This window comes from Vidua macroura, chromosome 19, assembly GCF_024509145.1.
Source record: "Vidua macroura isolate BioBank_ID:100142 chromosome 19, ASM2450914v1, whole genome shotgun sequence".
NCBI classification, from domain to species: domain Eukaryota; kingdom Metazoa; phylum Chordata; class Aves; order Passeriformes; family Viduidae; genus Vidua; species Vidua macroura.
The window spans coordinates 9,964,692-9,983,951 of NC_071589.1; the positions used below are offsets into that span (position 1 = coordinate 9,964,692).

The following is a 19,260-nucleotide window of genomic DNA, read 5'->3' on the forward strand; positions in this document are numbered from 1 at the left end:
ATGAATGTACAAGATCCAGTGCAAAGTTCAATTCAGAGTTTTCTTTATTAAAATACCTTTTCACATTTCTTATACTAACGCATTTGCATGGACACTCATGGGATGCTGAAAGAACATTTGTCAACAGAAGAGAGCTATGAAGTCAATCAGTTGTGACAGGCTCATGATACAAACAACATTTGCACAGGGAACAATAAATTAGAGATATTAATCAGTAACCAGAGCTTGAAATTTTAAACATTTGGAATGGAGGACATAAACCCCTTTTGTGTTTCTTGCTGGTTTTGCACCTTTGATGCAGTGCTTAAACCAGTAATTGTATATCTATATACAAACCCATGACCTCTTTTTTACTATTTTCTAATTAAAATGAGAACCTTCTTACCTGTGGCCCAGATGTTGTAGGAATTTAATTTGCAGTAAGAAAAAGGGAGCAACTGCAATGTCAAAGGCCATCTGGTTAAGGGGTTGAGGACAGTATTTTTTCTCTTTTGTTTTGTGTTCTTTTAAATTAATGCAACCGAGATAAACATGGGCTGCAGGATTACATCTGTGTCCAAACTAGATCCATGTTAGTGTTTTATCATACTATAGAGAAAAAGGATAGGTATGGAATTCCATACTGGACAAACTGGGCACAAGTGCAACTTCAGATCTCTCACAAAATCAGAGGAGTAAGGATTGTACGTAACAGGATTTTCAGGTACAAACTCACTGACCTGGGTGTTTTATATCCACTCAATGAAGACTTATCATAGAATCATCCAAAATAACCGTGATGGACAATCATTTCTTGAAGACCCATCACATCAAATAAACCAACAATCAGAACTTTTAAAGGGGAAAAGCAATTTAGTGAAGAATAAAGACTGTTTGTGCCTCTGATAGAAGCACTTGGTAAAGTCTGAATCTCTGAAGAGTTATTCAAGTTTTTAGGGAGCCCAGAGCTCACTCTTCCCTCAGGCCCTCCCTGCAGTGTCACATCCCCGTGGGTTATAACTGAGCTGGCTCCAAGCCTGGTAGCAGTCCAGCTGCTGCAGCACAGGAAGCTCAGCACAAGCTGCAAGATCATGTCAAGGTACATCCATGGCTGGCCAGGCTGTGCTGAGCTCTGTTCTGCCACAGTGGTGGCACTGACAACCATCTTAGCAAGTTTAAAGCAAGCTTAGATATTTCTATGTCCTACTGGTATCACAGTGGTTGCTGCATTGTAGAAATGTACTTCCTCAGCTGTAGCTCCCCCTTTGTTTCCTTAGAGCATGATGAATTGGAGGCAAAAAAAGGCAAAATTGCATTAGCAGGAGAAATTACAGATGAGAACCTGGGTCAGTGGTTTCTAGAGCCACTTTCCTATGAGAATTTTTATTTGTAATTTTTTCCATTAAATGCTTTAGGAATATCTCTATTGTTCCTCCTAAGGAAATAAACTTTGAAAAGACGAGTCTGGCTAACTCATAAATAACTGCTGCAAAGCCTTGGGAACACTTGCAACATCTTCCATCTTGCGTTGTTTTCTTCTCCCAACTGATCTTTAAGGTGACTGTACTAGGTAGCATCAGGATGCCCATATATTCTCTGCTGGCAAAAAGAGCAAAAGAGAAAAAACCAAGGTGTGAGTAAAGCTGTGCCCCTACCCTCTCTCCTGTAACATATTCCTTAGAACCCTCCACAGTGAGCTAATAAATACTCACTGTTCTCTGGAGAGACTTTGGCATTATCTTCACCAGAGAGAAAAAAAAATAAGACAGTGGGAGATTTAGAGTAACAACTACAACCTAGACCCCAAAACTGTTAATCATCAACATCTGTAAGTGGGTGCTTACTGACAAAAGTTGGATTTTTAAGGGAACTGCTGGCACTAAACACATCTGGAAGTCAGATCCCTTATTTACTAGGAGATGTTCAGCTGCCTCATTCAGACCCCAGTGTCAGGCCCAGGAGAATGAAAACCTTTCCTTAAGGGCTGGTGTCTCACAGGGAGCAATGCAGCACCCAACTTCTGGACACTGTGTTCCTGCAAGAGCTGTGCCAGGGGTGATCTCCAGGGGCAGAACCCTGGCACTGGCTGGCACAGAGGGCAGACAGAGCAGTCCTCTATACCAGCCAATGGGAATGGGCACAGAGAGAGTCCAAACTTCATTGTTTTTACATTATATGACAGAAACAATTCTGTCCACTGGGGATTCACAACTGTCAAGTCTTTCCTGGCATCGGTTGCCAAAGTCTCCCTCCAACAAATTTCTGCTCAGGGTATGTGGTGGCCTCTAACCTGACAGTTCAGTCTGTCAGCACCGAGGCGCCTCATTCCTTTTGTGGACTTACCCCAAAGGATTTGCCCCATGAGTCAGAGGAATTCCTGGTTTATAATTCAGTGCTTATTTCAGAGTATCACCTTGTTTTTCATATCCTGACTGCCTGAAATCCCCTCCCCCCAATTTTAACTGGACACATCCTTCATCTTCCTTTCCTGTTTGAAACTATTGTGCCCTGTTACTGTGCACAGTTAAACACAGGCCAGGTCCCCCTTTGGAGCTGGCAATGTGAATTCCTTTAACACTGAGAAAATACTTTTGGGATCACTTGAATAAGACGAGAAAATAGCTGAATAACACCTAGAAATTCCTGCAAAGAGATGTAAATTGTACAGGTTTCTGTCTCAGAGGGCACATGCTGAGGTTGGACAAATAGGCAGCTAAAAGTACACAATGTCCTTGTGTACTGCCAGTCCTCCTGAACCCCTAGGACAGAACCAAACAAATACACAAACACATCTAGGAGGTAGCAGGAGAGGAGGAGATGTGAAGTCAGAACGTACTGCTGAGGTAAATTTGACACAATACCAATTAGTGTTTGGCGAAGTGGCTATCTCATTGTCAAGATATTTCCTTCAATATGTTTTCAGAAACTGGGACCATTAAATAACTTAGAAAGATTGCCAGCTCTGATTTCAGGAAGGAAACCTCCTCCCAGTTCCTCTCTAAGTAATTCATTTCTTTTGCAAATACTTCCTATGGACTGCATTTAAGATACAAATTTCTGAAACAGAGGAGATGGAGGGAAGCAACCCCTGACATAAAACTTCAGGTTCCTTTCTAAATGACCTAAAAATCCAAGACATTCAGGTTCAAGGTACTCTGGACTGCAAATCAGTCACAACCTGTACTACAGCTAAGCCTTTATATAGTTCAAGTAATTCAAACTTTGATTAATTATTTTTTTAATGCATCACCTTTCTTGACATAATACAAACACTTTCAATGCCCTTGTGCCAGTCCACAGTGTTTACTAAAAGCCTGAACTCAATTTTGTGATGGTCTCTTAGTGCAGAAGAAGCAAAGTTCCTAAATTTCCCAGCTGGATTATATTTATTCTGACAGAAACTATGTAGAGGCAAGTGCACAAAAGCAGGACTAGCAACCATTAAAAGGATTTGCTACATCTTCCTTCTCTACAGTGCAGTTTTCTGTTATGCCTGTGACATCTGCAAGAGCAATGCAGAACTGAATGTTAACAGACTTTATCTGAGCAGTGGAATGCACATTACTGGAATTTAGGGAGTTAAAAGGACATCAGGATCTGTCGAGTCTCCACCACCATTACTGAAATAAAAAGGCTGCATATCCTCCCTGAAAACAGAGCTCTTAGCAAAATACTCCTCTCTGCTGTGGTGCTTTGTCTCACACTTCTGGAGCATCTATTGCTTCCTAAACAGAGTCAAATTCTACAAGTTTTTTGACAGGCCACTCCAGCTAAGTGATCCATCTGGCATTCCCTGGGATTCAGATGCCAGCTGACCAGCCCAGCTCCTGAAGTCCCCTTCCACTCACAAATAAGGGAGCAGCAGATCAAATGCAACTTCACCTCTGAGCCAAACACTTCATTTGCCTATCAAGAAGCAGAACAGCTGGGGAGGAAGTTTAAGCCACTTGATCACTTTATTAAGGAGCATTTTCCTTTTCACGAGTAGGACCAACAACTCATTTGGACCAAACCTCTGAGATACATTGCAGTTAAGCATGTGTGAAAATGAGCTACTGAAAAAAAAAAAAAACAGTTGCAAGAAAAATATGATTAAAAAGCACCTTAGCAGCTTCCTGCCTCTTCTGTATTAATCTGTGTGGCCTGTAAAGTGTTGAGAGACAAGTAGAGGGAATGGAAAATCTATGAAGAAATTCATCTGCCCAGTCCAATTTTAGGTCACTTATTTGGAGAGGGAGGTGCTGCTTCTGTCACAGGCTTTATTGGGAACAGAAGTGGGAATTTAAGAAGCAGAAGACAAGGCTCTGTTCTTTTGCTATGTCCTTTAAAGCACTAATAATGAAAAAAAGGAATAGTTACTATGTTAATACATTAACAGTATACCTAAGGAGAAGACAATGTCTCAGACATGAACTGAATAAGGCAGCTTCTAGGAAAACTCAAGCAATATGTGCAAGTGTTATAAAACTGACTTTGCTCTGGGTGTTTCTGAAAATGAGATTAGTTTTGCAGAATAACTACTTTTATTACCCTTCTACTGCTAACATGAGAGTAATAAAAGAAGCACAAAGAAAACACTGCCCTCAGCTGACACTTTTCTTCCTTGAATCTGACATTACTTCATGGATTGCCTGGTTTAGCAAGCTTTAATAGCCCAATTAATTACAAAAGCGATTTGCACGGGGTGGTCCATTTATTTTCATTTTCTTTTTATTATACTTCCATGGAGAGATATTTTACTCACTTTTGGCCACAGGAAAACAAAAAAAAAAAACATCTTCATGTCCTTTAGAAATTATGTAGGCTGTGGAAAAAAAAAGACAAACCTCCTCCCTGAGTTTACACTTCATGTCTGTCACGGTCACCTTTGACCATTTTTTCTTTTGTGTTGGACAGGGACAAACTTTCTTCTGCATGACTCTCCAAGAAATGCCTGGTATAACCCAGGGGAGGGTTCAGCTCAACATATTTTTAGAAAACTGAGAGCAAAGAATAAAACCAGACCTTTTAACTAAGAGAGACAATGACACTATAAACCCTCCTAGCCTGTGTTAATATGAGTTTGTTTATTGTAACACAATCTGTGACCTTCAGTGCACTGCCAGTGTCTGTAAATAATACAATGGGCTGCCTGTGTATCCCACGGGGATGGGAGTGCTGATGGAGCCTTTCAAAACTCAAATGGATGCCATGAGCTGACGTAGATTGTGCTATTGTGATTCTTATTTATGAGTCTCTCCTTTTTTTCTTTTTAAGTACAAGCTCCAAAGTCACAAAGTGTCAGAAAAAAACAACCGTCTTCTTAGTCTGTGTTAGATAGCATATCTAACATTCATAAAAGTACTCCTGAAATGTGAGTTCCCTGCCTCTCAGATCTCCTGAGGGCAGACTAACAGCTCATTCAACGTATTCCTGCTATTTTAAAATTTCCATATTTTGTCACTGGCCTCTTAGCACTATGGAGCTGTTCATCACCTACAGGACCTTCACAAAACTCCACATTTTTAGCTGAGATCTTCCATATATATGGATGGTATTAGTCCCACTTCTGTGACCCAGCTATGACCCAGCTTTGTACTCTGCAATAAAAATTGTATGCCTTCAAAATTTCTTACCAGGTCTCAGTTTACTACCAGCCCTTGGAGTCATCCTACCTGCTCTACCAGTGGATGAAAACAAACCCAGGAGGAAACAGCCACAGAGAGTGAACAGAAGGGACTTCTGCAAGTTGGGGTGATCACCATCCCTGCTTGGTTCAGCTGCTCACACCTTAGGAAGGAGCTCCCCTCTCTGGGCATTCCAATCACAGGGGCTGTGTGTGAGCAGGCACATCCCTGGCACAGTCACTGGCACTGGGGATGACAGATGGGACTGGAACAGCAGCTCTGTCCCCAGTGATGCATTTACCAGGTGAGCAGTTTTCATCTGCAAATCTCCTGTGCCTGCAGAGCCATCCCTCACCTTGTGCCACCCTGCCAGCACTGGTGGCACAGACCCAAAGCTGTGCAGGTGCTCAACACAAACTCCTGGGAGATCATTATCTGTGCACCAGCACCACCAAACTCCAGCCCCTTCCACTCCTAAAACTGACCATTCTACAAACAGAGGATTGATAGCCTGATTCATGAAAATATATACAAAGGGATTGCCCCATATCTGTCCTGCAAAGGCCCCGAGCAACAAATAAACCACATCAACCCTTGAACACCATCTCACCAGATGCACAATCATCTCAACCCACGCCACTACATTTAACTGATTGCATAAAGTGTATACTTACAGAATGCCTGTTTTCCATAGAATCTGCAAAATAAAATGCAATGTATAAATTATGAAATGGCACCTTGCAGAGTGGCCAGTTTTATGTTCTAGAAAATACAGGTATAGGTACTTCAACCTTTTTGTTCACTTTGCAACAATGTAAAATTCCTACCTACATCTAAGGTTAAAGCTCTGGGCTTTGAGGAGTATCCAAGTTCTAGTTTAATCCAAGTACAGGGGTGAGACATTTCAAAGCCCACACTGAACAGGACCTGTTTGGCAGCTTCCCTGATCATGTGCTAGAGCAGAAGTCTCTACTAAGGGCACAGTCTGTTACTGGACAAGAGAGTCTTCCTTTTAGAGGCAAGTTCTCATCAGCATTTTACTTCCTAATCCAATTCCTTGCCAGGAAAATAATGCATTGCAGAATTCCAGTAGAGGATATAATTTTCAGGGCAAAAATAACATCTTGCAAAGACACCTGACATTTTATTAATAAAAAAGTTGCTTGTTCCCAATGAAAAACCCAAGCGCCAGCAAACTCTTTCCTTTTAGGGTCAGTGAGCTTTAAGACTGGATCATACACTTATTTAAAAAAAAAAAGTGGATTTAGATATTCAGAAATTTCCCAGAATACAGTCAAATACCAAAACATAACTATTTATTTTCCCTCTCAAAGTAACTCCAGTTTTAGGAGAGGACTTCAAGTCTTGTTAAAAGTGCTCATCTGTATGTTCTGTTGAGATATTTCACATGTGACAAAAGTAAGTGCTGAATCTTGAAGGGTATTTTCTTGGAAAGTGTATCAGATTCACTGGAGAGAGGCTGTGTGAAGGAAATTCATCTAATGTTCAAAAAAGGGGTTGGACTGGGCCTTTGCATAAATCTTCTCAGTATTTTTTATATAAATGGGGGTTAGTTCCTGAATCTGTTTTTTCTAATCATATGTATTTCTAAATAGCAAATTTTAAAAGCAGCCTTCCATAGGCAGAACACATAAATTTTGAGAAGTTCCCTGAAATCACTAAATGAAGGACATTATGCCGAGCTCTACCACCATTATTAGACCCTAATAAAAGTCTTTTAGAAACTCCCTTGTGAGCCAGCAGAAGTAACAAGGAAACTGAACACAGGTGAAGGTCTCTGGCATGGTACATTCAGAGTTTCCTACCCAGAGCTTTTAGCCTAAGCAAAGGATTAAAAACTGAGGTGACTACAGCACCTTACAGCATGAACTCAAATTCAGTATACAATTGATCTCAGTGTTTGGCAAGATTGATCCACATATGTTTAGACATTAGGAAAAAAAATAAGAAGTTAGATGGAACACACACAAAAGCATTTTTGTGTCCTGAAAGCCAATAGAATTGAACAAAACCACTGCTAACCCAGTGCTACATCAAAGCTCAGTTTAAGTGGACAAAACCATACATAAGGTTTATGAAGTGAGGCATTAACAAGCTGTCATTTAGTCTCTGTCACAATGTATTGTTCTCACAGGAAGGAGGAAATGAGAAATCTTGTGTAAATTCCAGACTTCAAACAACGGGATGTTGGCTACCCAAGGCTTGGAGGTCACAGTGCCACCGATCCTGCCTCCTTGTTACCTGTCACCCACATCCACAGCTCTGGGGCTTTCTAGCTGAGTGTCACAGCCCTGCCAGGAAATGTCACACTCTGTGTCAGGGAAGTGCTGCTGGAAGTCTGGGTGATTTCTACCAGGTACCACTCAGGGCAGTCACTAATAAAGGTACAGTGAAACAGTGCTTTTGCTGATTCTTTACCATGTCAATCTTTTCACAATCTTTTTATTTCATTCTTGTTTAAAAAAAAAAAAAAAAAGGAAGTGGTTTTACTTTTTTACTAGTTTTACTGTAGAACTGAGAGATTTTTCCTATTATCTTGCTTTCCCTTACTGCCCAAACTGGGGAATTGAGAAATGCTGAATTCTAAACACACAGAAAATTTGGTCAAGCTTCTGTAGAAGCTCCATGTTTTGTGAAAGGAATTAGAGCTAAGGTCTGATACTGGTGATTTCTAAAATATTCCTGAGTCTAAAAAAGGTAGGTGGTTTTATGGACTTCTGATAGATCTTAACTCTTGGTAATGCTTCTAGTTGATGGGATGTTAAATTCAAAGAACACATTTTTCTAAATGAGTACATATAGCAGGAATTTAAGACACTGTCACCCCCACCTGCTCTACCATTTCTTGTTGCTAGGGGTTATGGAGAGGAGAATATGTGCCTAAACAGTTGTCAATCCACCTCCAAGGCACCCCAGCCCTGGTGAAAGCCAAGACTATGAACCAAAGGTGCTGAGCTGCAGACACACACAACGTTCTGCCAAGGCCTTTACTGGAGCAGTAGCTTCCATCAGGGAATCTTGGCAGGCAGCTTGGGAACACCTCTGACACGGGGCATGCACGTAATCCAGCACTGCACTGGAGGTTCAAGCAAGGTCAGAAGCTCCCTGCATATTTGTGCCTTACTGAAACCATCTGGCTTTGCCTGATTTTTGGCTGAAGCTATTGTAAGCATTTGGCTCTGGAATTAATGTCTCACAGATCCAGGCCTTAGTCTAGAATATGTCTAGAAACCCAAAGATCCAAAGAGTTTTTATATTGGAGAGAGGACAAGTTATTTGCATGGGTTTGGACTGCCTGCAACCATCATGTGCCCATAATACCTGAGTTCTGAACAACACAATGAATCCCCAGACCCTGTGAGTTCTTCCTATGCTGGAAAAGGATTAAGTGGGAAATTCTGGCTAAGATGTAGGTGTTAAGCCTGAGGCTGAGTAGCAGGAAAGTATTTGAGCAGATTTCCTGATTGCCAGAGCTGATTTTGAATAGATTTGTTCCAACCCTCTGAATGCAATGGGGATTTCTCATGCCTCTTTCCATTGGGCTATATTTATTTTTCCATAGTACATTGTTGGTTGCTGTAGAACTCTTAGAATTTCCTGTCTCACTGCTGCAATTGCTTCCAAGTGACCAATTCATTTTTCCAGACATAGCAGCATAAAGGCTGGTTCTGCATTTTGTTTGCTGGATTTCCACTTTCCTAATAAGAAATTGGGAATTGTTATCTTGCAATAAGCCACAGTGAACTCAGTCCAGTGCACATAAGATCAGTGCAAAGCCTATCACTGGTTTCTGTGAGCTTTGGGTCTGACACACAGCAAAGACAGAGTTCACTGAAGGAGAAAGAATGTACCAATAACATCATCTTCCACAGGAAGTGTCCTGGAAAAACGTGAGGAAATCTGTGAGCTGGAGTTGGCTCTAATTCTCCTCAGCAACACGAACAGGACTGTGCAATCCCAAGAACTGGGATCAATGTTGAGGGAAGGGCTGGAGCTGAGATAAAGAACCAGCATGGAGATGCTTGGGCTTCCTGCCCCCTATTGCCTCTTGGGAAGATGAAAGGTGTGATGGAAATAAATCATGCCTGAAAGAGCCTCCACCCAGGCAGCTGAACTCGTGTGTGAGACATCCTGACCCTCCCTCAGGAAGAGCTGCCAGCCTGGACTCCAGCACAGGCACAGGAGGCAGCAGGGCCACTGCCATTTTATCGTTCCTGGCAGCCTGTGGATTTAGACAATTGCCTGTTTTGCTTAAGTTTTAGACTATATCACTTCTTTCTGAACAAAAAGCAGCAGCTTTGAGACTGGGCTGGGTATTCCTGACTCACAATACGGTTTGGCCTTTTCACAGAGAAACCAGAGAAAGCAGGGTTTTAAAGAAATTAGTTCACTCTGGTGAGCTTTAAGGACTTTTACACAAAGCTGTTACTGACCTGAATGGCACTAACTGACCATTCCCCAGACTGCCATTTGGATGAATGGTCTGATTTAAAGTTGAGGCTTGAAGTTTTTGGTATTTTATGTAAAATACTAAAGTAACAGCCCATTGCTCTAGAAAAGGCTTTAAAACAATACCTGGGTGAACATCCTGAACACCAAATATGTTTCTGAATTAAACTAATCTTTCAATAACAATGCAAGGATGACTTATCTCACTGTTGCTTGCAAAGTGAGCAAGATCCTCCTTAAACTCTCATTACAGAAGAGGAAATCCAGCATCCAACCAAACAGATACTGACATTATTTGACTTTCAACCAAAACATACCTGACTAGAATGGAATTTCACAAATGACCTGCTTTTCCCACTGCAAATGAGTTAACTGTAGTTAACCATATGCAGTCTTTTGGGAGTTGAGATGTGCATTTGACAGTTTGTTTCTGTCTATCCCTAATGTAAAACCACCTCCTGAGTCCTGGCACTCAGAATGAGGAAAACAGCAGGGAGGATGGGGAGCCTTATCCACAGTGTGGTGGAGGCACTCAAATGGTAGAAGCAGGAGATAACATAGCCAGCACCAGGAAAATAAAAAGAAAAGGAATAATGACAGATGCTCAGCACGCTGCCAAAGGCCAGGGGCTTGGGAAAGCTCAGAGCATTATCAGCACTACGGATTCATGGTGCAGATTTTGCATAAGAACAAGCAACAGCTATAGAACTCAAAATACAGGAGTTGGTTACTGCTATGGCATCTGCCTTACTGGGGGTAGCAGTGAGAGTTGTCAGAAAAATGAGGAGCAAAAATGTTTTAGCTCAGTCACAAAGAACCGCGTCAGATGTAACAACTACAGACTGTTCTTCAGCTTCCTCTCTAGTGCACACAATTTCTGGAATGCACAGACAACCCCTTCATAAGACAAAACTGCTTATGAAGCCCTCAATTCTAATGAAACCACAATAGTTACCTACAAACAAATAATAATATGTTACATAGGTCTTAGGGGTTAAATCTGTCAAACTGTGTAGCTGACACCAATTCCTAAACTCATGTCATTTCCCCAAGGACACATTTGTCTGAATCATTGCCTTCCTGAAGTAGGTTGTACTCCTGGGCTTTTGCTCAAAAAAGTAAAAGAATAGAATGGTAAATCAACTTCTGCACCCTCTAGTCATGTTCAACATCTGTCACAATTGGCATCATTTAATATGCTTATATTAATATATATTAAAGTAGACAGAATATTTCATAGGCATCCTCCTCTGCATTTACACTTTGCCACCTCACAATCACACAGCCTATCAAAAATCCTAGGTAGTGTTACATTAACTGTAACCTAGCACTGCATTGCTGGGTGATGCACTGCTTATCTAATTGAAACACTTTTCCTGTGTATCAGTCAGGAAAAACAGACGTGATTGAAACAATAAACTGGTACAGTGTTTCCAAGAATAACTGAAACTGTAGAATGTTATGCATAAAAGAGCAGGTGGACTGCAAGATTAAGGGATGTTTGCAGATCCTCTGACTAATTCAGCTCAGTCTTTCAATCGTATCCCATTTTACTGCAATTACTGCAATTCCCACCTTATGGTATTACAGCCTTTTAAGTGCTCTTTCAATTTCAGCTCTGCTATACCAACCTGGAGTTTACATCCTTCACATTCAATCAATACAGAATGTGTTATGTACCAGAAAAAAACCAGGGCTGGTGAGTGGTGTGATAGTCACCCTCAGACCTGGGCAGAGCAGGTGAGCAGCTTCTGCAGCTTTTTATAGGTCCAGTTCACACTTATTGGAGAACATCTCAGAACATTTGTGGCCTTGGGGCTCAGCCCTAAAATAAACTGGTTTTTTTTTTCTCTTGGTGGTCCTCCTGCATGAAGTGCCTGGCCATGCTTTTAAGTGTGAAAGATATTCTGATTTTCACTGCAAGGCTGTGAAAAATGAGTACAACACACAGGCACAGCACCAAGGATTCCCAAATTCCTTTGCCACTGTTGTCACTCTCTAAACACTTTGCCTTAAATGCATGACCTAATCTCTCTGTTTATTCAGCTGTAAAATGGAGATAAAAATTGCCATGTAACAAGGGAAAATTAAGTAGTGTTTTCTAAAGTACACGGAGACCCTCACATAAAAGATTCCCCAGAGACATATTGTGTCAGAGGTGGGAAATGCCTTATAGAAAAAATAGAAACTTAAAGCACAACAACCAAAAAATAAAAATGGCACACAACAAAGCCTGAATGGGGACAAAATATGAACGGTTTGCAGCCCTAATATTTACAAATCTAGACTTCCTAACACAAAGAGAGGAGAGGAAATCCTTTCCGATTTAGACTTTGACAAACTATGATGAAATAACCTTCTTTTAACCCATGTCTCTGAACTGATTAGTGCCAGAACATTTACAGGCAGTAATTGCCAGCAAGCTGCCACTGCCCACACACACGTCTGTGTTAGAGGAGCTGCTGAAATGATCACATTGCTGTAAAGGCTTGTAGAGTCTGTTGCTGTCTGTTATCTATAAATATCTTTATAGATATTTGCTGGAGTTACACCCGAAGCAACTGGAATATTTTATAGCATGTGACAAACATGGTCAATTAAGAGACAAATGTTTCTCTTGAGCAGTTTTAGACAACAGGACCTAGAATTCTGATCCCTAATGGGGATCTTGATTCAAATCCAGATGTATGACCCAAATATTCAGCAGATCCAGCACAAATGCACTGATGAAGTAGATATTACAAATATTAATATCACTGATTAATGAGGAGCCATGAAGATTTCATGCAATTTAACAACTTCTTTGATTTTGTAGCTGCACTTTGGTATGTTCCTATCCTATGTGACTTGCAGCTCTTCTTTATTATGGCACTTATGTTCTAAATATTCAGTCTAAATAGTATCTTATAAAATATTCAGTCACTAATTTACCCCTAACATCTACATACACGCTTCCTTAAAGTGTTTAATTTTTCACTAGCTTACTTACCATTATTAGTTTTTCTGATTTCACTATAAACTGTTTCAGTCCCCTTCTGTTCAGGAGCTGGAAAATGTATTGGCACAGAATCAATATATTTTCTTTTTTTTTTCTTTTTCTTTTTTTATTTCTTTTTGTTTGTTTTTTGTTTTGTTTACCTTATGAAAAGCTCCTTAAACAAACAGAACACACTTTTTTACTTTCAGAAGAAGCAGCTACATAAGCAGCAATAAGCCTGTGGAGTCTGTGTGAAAAGGCAAGTATAACCCCCTCCCCAAACCCAGCCTGTAAGGTCTGAGAGAAGGATGTCTCCTTCTATGTAGAAATTATGATGAAAATCTACTTCCCTTTCCAAATTTGACTTCAACATTCTCCTAATCTTCTTCTGAACTTGAACCAATACTGCTTTAATTTCACAGAGACATCTACCACTAGAGAACAGTTTCTCTGGATCACTTTGAAGAGCTTCTTCAGCTTGTCCTAAGGATTTAGGGATCCTAGTCCTGAGATCTATCACTTGGAAGACAAACTACAAACCCTTTTGGCAATTAGCCTGTATAAATCTTAAGGGCACAAAAAATAATTTAAATTGCTGTGCTTTGTAAAATGTCTCAGAAGACTATTTGCAGATTTCACACTGCACAGCTTCCATTTAGTGCTATCTGGGAAAGGTCTCCTTTTGGACAGAGCCCTGTCTAAAGGCCTGAAAATAGCAAGAATCATTTTCTCTGTGGTCAGCATAAACTTCTGGCCAGTAGGAGAATAGAACAATCTCCTGGATTTATTGTATGGTTGTAGTTTAATAAATCCCTGGGCAATCAAAGTGCTCCAGAACTGTGTATTCAACAACTGTGTAAAGGTCTGTGATGGCAGGGTCCAGGAGTTTGCTGTTCATGGATCTCAAAGTGCATCAGAAACACTCATTCATTTCAGTTAAACTGAATCCTGTACTTTAGCTGTTAAAAACCCTCAACATTTAAAGAATTCAGACATAATGATTTGCAGACTCAGAGTCAGGACTGTTACTGTTCTGCATTGCCCTGAAGAACCCAAGTGTCTCTGGCACCACATTCTGATTTCCCAAAGCTAATTCCATTAATTTTTTTTTATTTTTTAAATACTGTTCAGCATCCTTTACATGCTGTGAGCTAGCACATCAGAATGGAGCTGCAAAACTGCTATTAATTTAAACAATAGCAGCTACACTTCCCCAAGTGTCTAATCACAGCTTTCAAACTTGCAGCTTTGGCATGAACTTTCTTTGCAAAATAATTTTAAGCTCTCAAGGCATATTTCAAATGCTTACAAGCTACTGCTTAAATGATCAATTCAGTTTCTAGTGAAGAATTAATCTTCTTGGAATTTTAATAAAAGGTAGCTCATTTTGTTTAGGACTCTTTTTTAGCAGTAACAGTCCTAAATCTACTCCTATTAACTCTGTGCAAAGACTTGGTTTGAGACATTTCCTTAGTTTGCTTTTTTATTTTTTATCATACCCATTTCATTATATTGTGGTATAATGCCACTGCCCATGTTATTTCCTTTGTCAACCTTCCAAAAGTTGTCCTGAAAAAATGTGCTGGGAGAAATTACTTGGATGATTTGACATTTTGTTCCCACTAATTTTATAATGTTGCCACCCTGTAGATAACTAACCAGATATAAAAGTAAAATAAGGAGAACATTCTTAGTCAGCCATGCTTAACAGTTTCTGCCTTGTCACTTTATGGATGTTTCTTGATCTGACTTTAGCCCCTGCTTTTGGTTTTTCTCAGATTCCCAATAAAGGGTCTAAATCACCTTGCCATCTTTTTCCTCAACTAAGCTTTAGAAAAGACAAGCATTATATTTTTGTCAAGCATACAAACTTAGTAAGTATTGAATTTAATAATTCCAGATAAAAGTATTCCAGAAATTAACAGATAGCTCAGACATTACTTGAAACCAGGGTAAAACAGTGTTTTCAAATGTAAGTAGTTCTTTACTGATAAAGACGAGGCGTTCATCCTAATGCAATAATTTCAACTTTGTTTGAAGTGACATTCAATCAATCCCAATTCCCAGAAGTGACAAAAAGGCAACTGTTACAGCTTAGATACTGCAGCATTTATTGCAGTACACAGTAGCCTTTCACAGTACACAAAATATGACTCTTCTGCTCCTGAGAACATTAGTATTGACATTGACAACAGTGGCAGGAGGAACAAATGATTGGAAAGATAAATGAAATTGAGCTTAGGCCAGAGAGATCAAAGAAATCTGCAGTTCCTCAAAAGGCAGAAGGAATCAGACTCTGTCTGTAGCTGCTGGATGAGCAATGTGTGCCCAGAGAAAAGGTAAATGTGATTTGCTTTGTCTTCATTTAGAAAACAGGAGGAATCCAAAGAGGCGTAAAAGGGATTTGGAGCAAGGTGATAATCTGAAAGTTGTGTTCCCTAGGAAGGGCTGGTCATACCCACACACAGACATGAAAGAATATTATGACTGGGAACAAAACCTTACAATAACACCAACGTAGCAGAAGTATCAGCAGCAGTCCTGTGGCCAAATTCTCTCTGTGGGTGTACATGATTATTACAAGGGAATATTAAGAAACTTGGCTTTGCTTCTCTTTTCCCAAGAATAAATCTCATCCTGTTTTCATTGTGATAGGCAGTGCAGAGCTCAAGAGATAACTTGGTTTCATACAACTCCTTCTATTTAAGCAGCATCCTCAGGATGCTCTCAGAGAGGAACACATTCAATACTTTCAGTGCAGTTTCCATTTCCATAACCAAAGCACTCCACTGTGTCCTGGGGCAACAAAGGAGATCGATCAGGGAACTGTTCATGTCTCTGTACACTCAAGCACAGTTCAGTCTTACAGAATCTATCTGTGTGCCATGCATAGGTAGCATGAGGCAGCACTCAATTAATATAATCTGATCTAATTTACAAACCATAGCAAACATTATTCTGTGGTTTAATGGGGTTCTATCTACAGAGCATAGATACTATCTTACTACTTACTCTGATACACAGGAATAGTGTTATATATCAAGAATGGATGAAAATGCTGGTTTTATAGATGTTGATCTTGAATTTAATAGGGCTTTTAATTTAAATAATGCACTATCATACCTTACTGTTCTACACCATTGTAGAATGGTGTGCACACCACCATTGTAGAATTGTAGTGCACACTCAGAAACAGTTGGAACAATTATTAGCCCTATTCTGAAGAAGAGTATAACAACTCTGGTCCTTCAGTGCAGAATTTAGCAGAGGTGGGTAAATAGCCTGCTTCAAACACAGGGAAGACTCTGTGATGAATGATACCAGGAAGTGAAAACAAAAAGGACAGGAGGACTGGCTGTTCTGGGAGAGCTTGGCTGCCAAGCTTGAAGAGTGAGCACTCTTGCCCAAACATCTGTGCTACCAGCTAAACAATCATGTCTTTGGTCTCTGAAATAAGTGACTAGTCCTTCCTACCAGGAAGAAGGAAATTTATCCGTTTCTTCCTCCGTCTGCTTCTCATTCAGCTGAAGCAAAGAAGCAAGAGCAGAACATAAACTTCTCTTGCAGGGCTCATTCACTTTAACCTACTTGGAGCTTTTTGCAAATTTCTGAAAGGTTTAGGAGCTTTCAACACAAGGCCATAATGGCATCAGAGTTCTCCAGATGACACAGAATGATTGAAGTGGGCATTTGAGTGGTGAATAAGTTTCCATGGATATTTCTCCTTCAAGATTGCAGACATATACCTCAGCTCCACCCTCTGAGGTCTGGTTACTGCAGGAAGGAGGACAAAGTTATCTGGGTATCAATATCTCATTTCTCTGTTTAAAGTGCCACAAAATTCAGGATGGTCTCCAGGTTTCTCCAGACTAAGAGACAAAATCAACACTGGTGTCCCTTCTCCATCACAAGCGAATTACAGCTTTGACCCTTCAACCAGTTCCTTTACAAAGGAGGAAATTCCACTGGCTTCTGTTCTCACCATTATCTTACCCTGTGGCAACCTCAAGTGGCCCTCAGTGAATTTGGTCTCTTTAACATGGATATTTCACAGCAGGCTGCCTTCTGCGTAGAGCCACAGCTCCAGCTGGGAGCCTTGCTCCACAGAGACCTCCTGTAAATGGGAATGATCCCAGGGAAGAACTGCAAGAACAGCAACACAGGAGCCACAGCATCAGCCAGGTTTAGAAGCACTCCTGGCAAGAGACTGTCAGCACACAAAGCACAACCCTGGCATTCCCAGGTGCCAATACCAGGCCAGTGTCAGGGAGCAGCAACAGCCCCAGAGTTGCTCCCAAAAATAACCTATAGAGGCTGGAGAGTTTATTACCTCTGTGAGGATCAAGCGTGGAGACTTCAACTTCAGTGTAATCCACCTCAGCACTCTCAAGGTCAGGTCCTGCCCCAGAAATATCAAGAAGATGTTTCTTTGTTGGACTGCACACTTCGTTTGAGCTGTGGGCCTGATCCTGCTGCCACCAAAATTAATGGACAAGTCCCAGTTGACTGTGATAGGTGCAGGACCAGGCCCTAGTGATGGCAGATGGGAGTTACTCTGCAAAGTTGTAAGGCCAGCCCATTCCTGAGGGTTGTCCCACTCCAAAGGGTAGAAGACCAACTAAAGGCAGATTTCTGAAACTGTGGGATATGCAAATTGTGCCTAGAACTGTTACTTACAATGTAACACCTTCAAAAGTGGCACAACACAAAATGGAGTAAGGAGGTTCCGGGGAGTTACCAGAGCTTCTCCTATATTCCTGCTCCAGCTGCTGTTCCTTTTCTCTCCCTGCCATTACTTTCTTCTTTTCTGTGGCTGCTATGGCAGGACACTTCCATTCTGCACTTTCCTCACATTTCAAGCCATCTTTATGTCTTTCATGGCCTCCCTCATCACCTCTCATTCTCCAAATTTCTGCTTTGCCAATTAGCCCATTCAGCACTTTTCTCCTAAGCTGCCTCCAAGCCCCACATAAAACATATGGAATGGGATCCATTTACCTCCTCAAAATGCTTCTCTGCCACAATACCCTCAGAAAGCCTGGCAATGATCAGACATCTGACTTCCTAGGACCACAGGCTGACAGGAACTGCTATCTGGGTACAGCAGACACAAGAAACAGCTGTTGCTTTCTACTCTGTTTTTAGAATGGGGTGGGGATGGTGTTCTACCACATTTCTGTAAGAGCTAGAAGGAACCACAACAATCATTCAGACTGAAATCCTGCAGAACTGATTTGGCAGATTATTTTATTCAGATTTCATAGCAGGTTAATTTTAGATTTAATTCTTAAATATTTCAAGATCCAGAGAAGTGAAGAAAGGACAAAGAAGTAAAAGAAGCAGAAATCTGTAGAAAATCTTGTTTTTTTAAACAAATCAGAATATTTGTTATATAGAACTTAATATTTTGAGTATAAGTTATATTTTTATACCACCCATCATTAAATGGCCTGGGATCCAGCACAGCTAATTACATTCCATAAGGCAATTGATAAAAGGGTCCTATTGGTGTCATTTTGGATATGGGAAAAAAGGGATGGCCCTATCATTACTACCTCTCTACTACCATTAGAAAACATCAAGACTTTCAATTAAAAAATTATTTTAAAATCTATTATTTAAGTATGGAATTACCTTTACTCTCATCTGTTGATTTCATGTGGTTTTCATTATCTTCAATGTAACCTGATCCTAAAATTTGAAAGCCAAAGTTGAGCTGACAAAATATTTATTGTAATGAATGAAATAAATTAATTACACAGCTGCAATTCCTACTGTCATTATCTGTATTGCAATATAACACATTCTACTCTTCGATTCCCACCTAAGACATTCAGGCGGGGAGAATGTGGCTTTTTAAATAATCAGCTAACAAACACCCAAGGGACAACTTTGTCTATGTCAGGTGATCTAAACATCATGTCCACCTGTCATTGCCAAGTGCACTGAGGTCCTGCAATGAAAAGTGCCCAGGCAAGTTAACATCTCTATACTGTGGCCACATCACAGGGCCATGTGCCACAGCTCAAATTTCCTCTCTAAAATAATTTTCTTGCAGCTGTGTCAAAAGCAGAAAGTAATTTTCTTTTACCATGATTTCTCCATCTGTGATATTGTCAATTGATTGCCTGGGAGAAGTGTCTGAGCAGACTTAGAAACCAATCTGTGTAAGACGTGCTCATAAAAACTGTACAAAGACAAAATGACAGAAGATACCTTCGACAATGT

At 40.5% G+C, this 19,260-nt stretch overlaps 1 protein-coding gene across 11 annotated transcripts in view; it reads right to left on the minus strand.

Moving 5' to 3' along the window:
• Nucleotides 1-22: 22 nt before the first annotated feature.
• PECAM1 (platelet and endothelial cell adhesion molecule 1) overlaps nt 23-19,260 on the minus strand; it is a 45,166-nt gene continuing 25,928 nt past the window's right edge. For 2 of the 11 annotated variants that reach the window (XM_053994972.1, XM_053994970.1), the window contains 5 exons: nt 18,667-18,723; nt 17,363-17,431; nt 13,045-13,101; nt 6,260-6,282; nt 23-1,578 (listed from right to left, as the gene is read on the minus strand). In XM_053994972.1, coding sequence (XP_053850947.1) covers nt 1,546-1,578; nt 6,260-6,282; nt 13,045-13,101; nt 17,363-17,431; nt 18,667-18,723 — 239 coding nt within the window. In that variant the 3' untranslated portion in view covers nt 23-1,545. Of the gene's footprint in view, nt 1,579-6,259; nt 6,283-13,044; nt 13,102-17,362; nt 17,432-18,666; nt 18,724-19,088; nt 19,220-19,260 lie in introns of those variants that run through there. The other 9 variants (XM_053994971.1, XM_053994977.1, XM_053994973.1 and 6 more) reach the window with 9 other exon arrangements.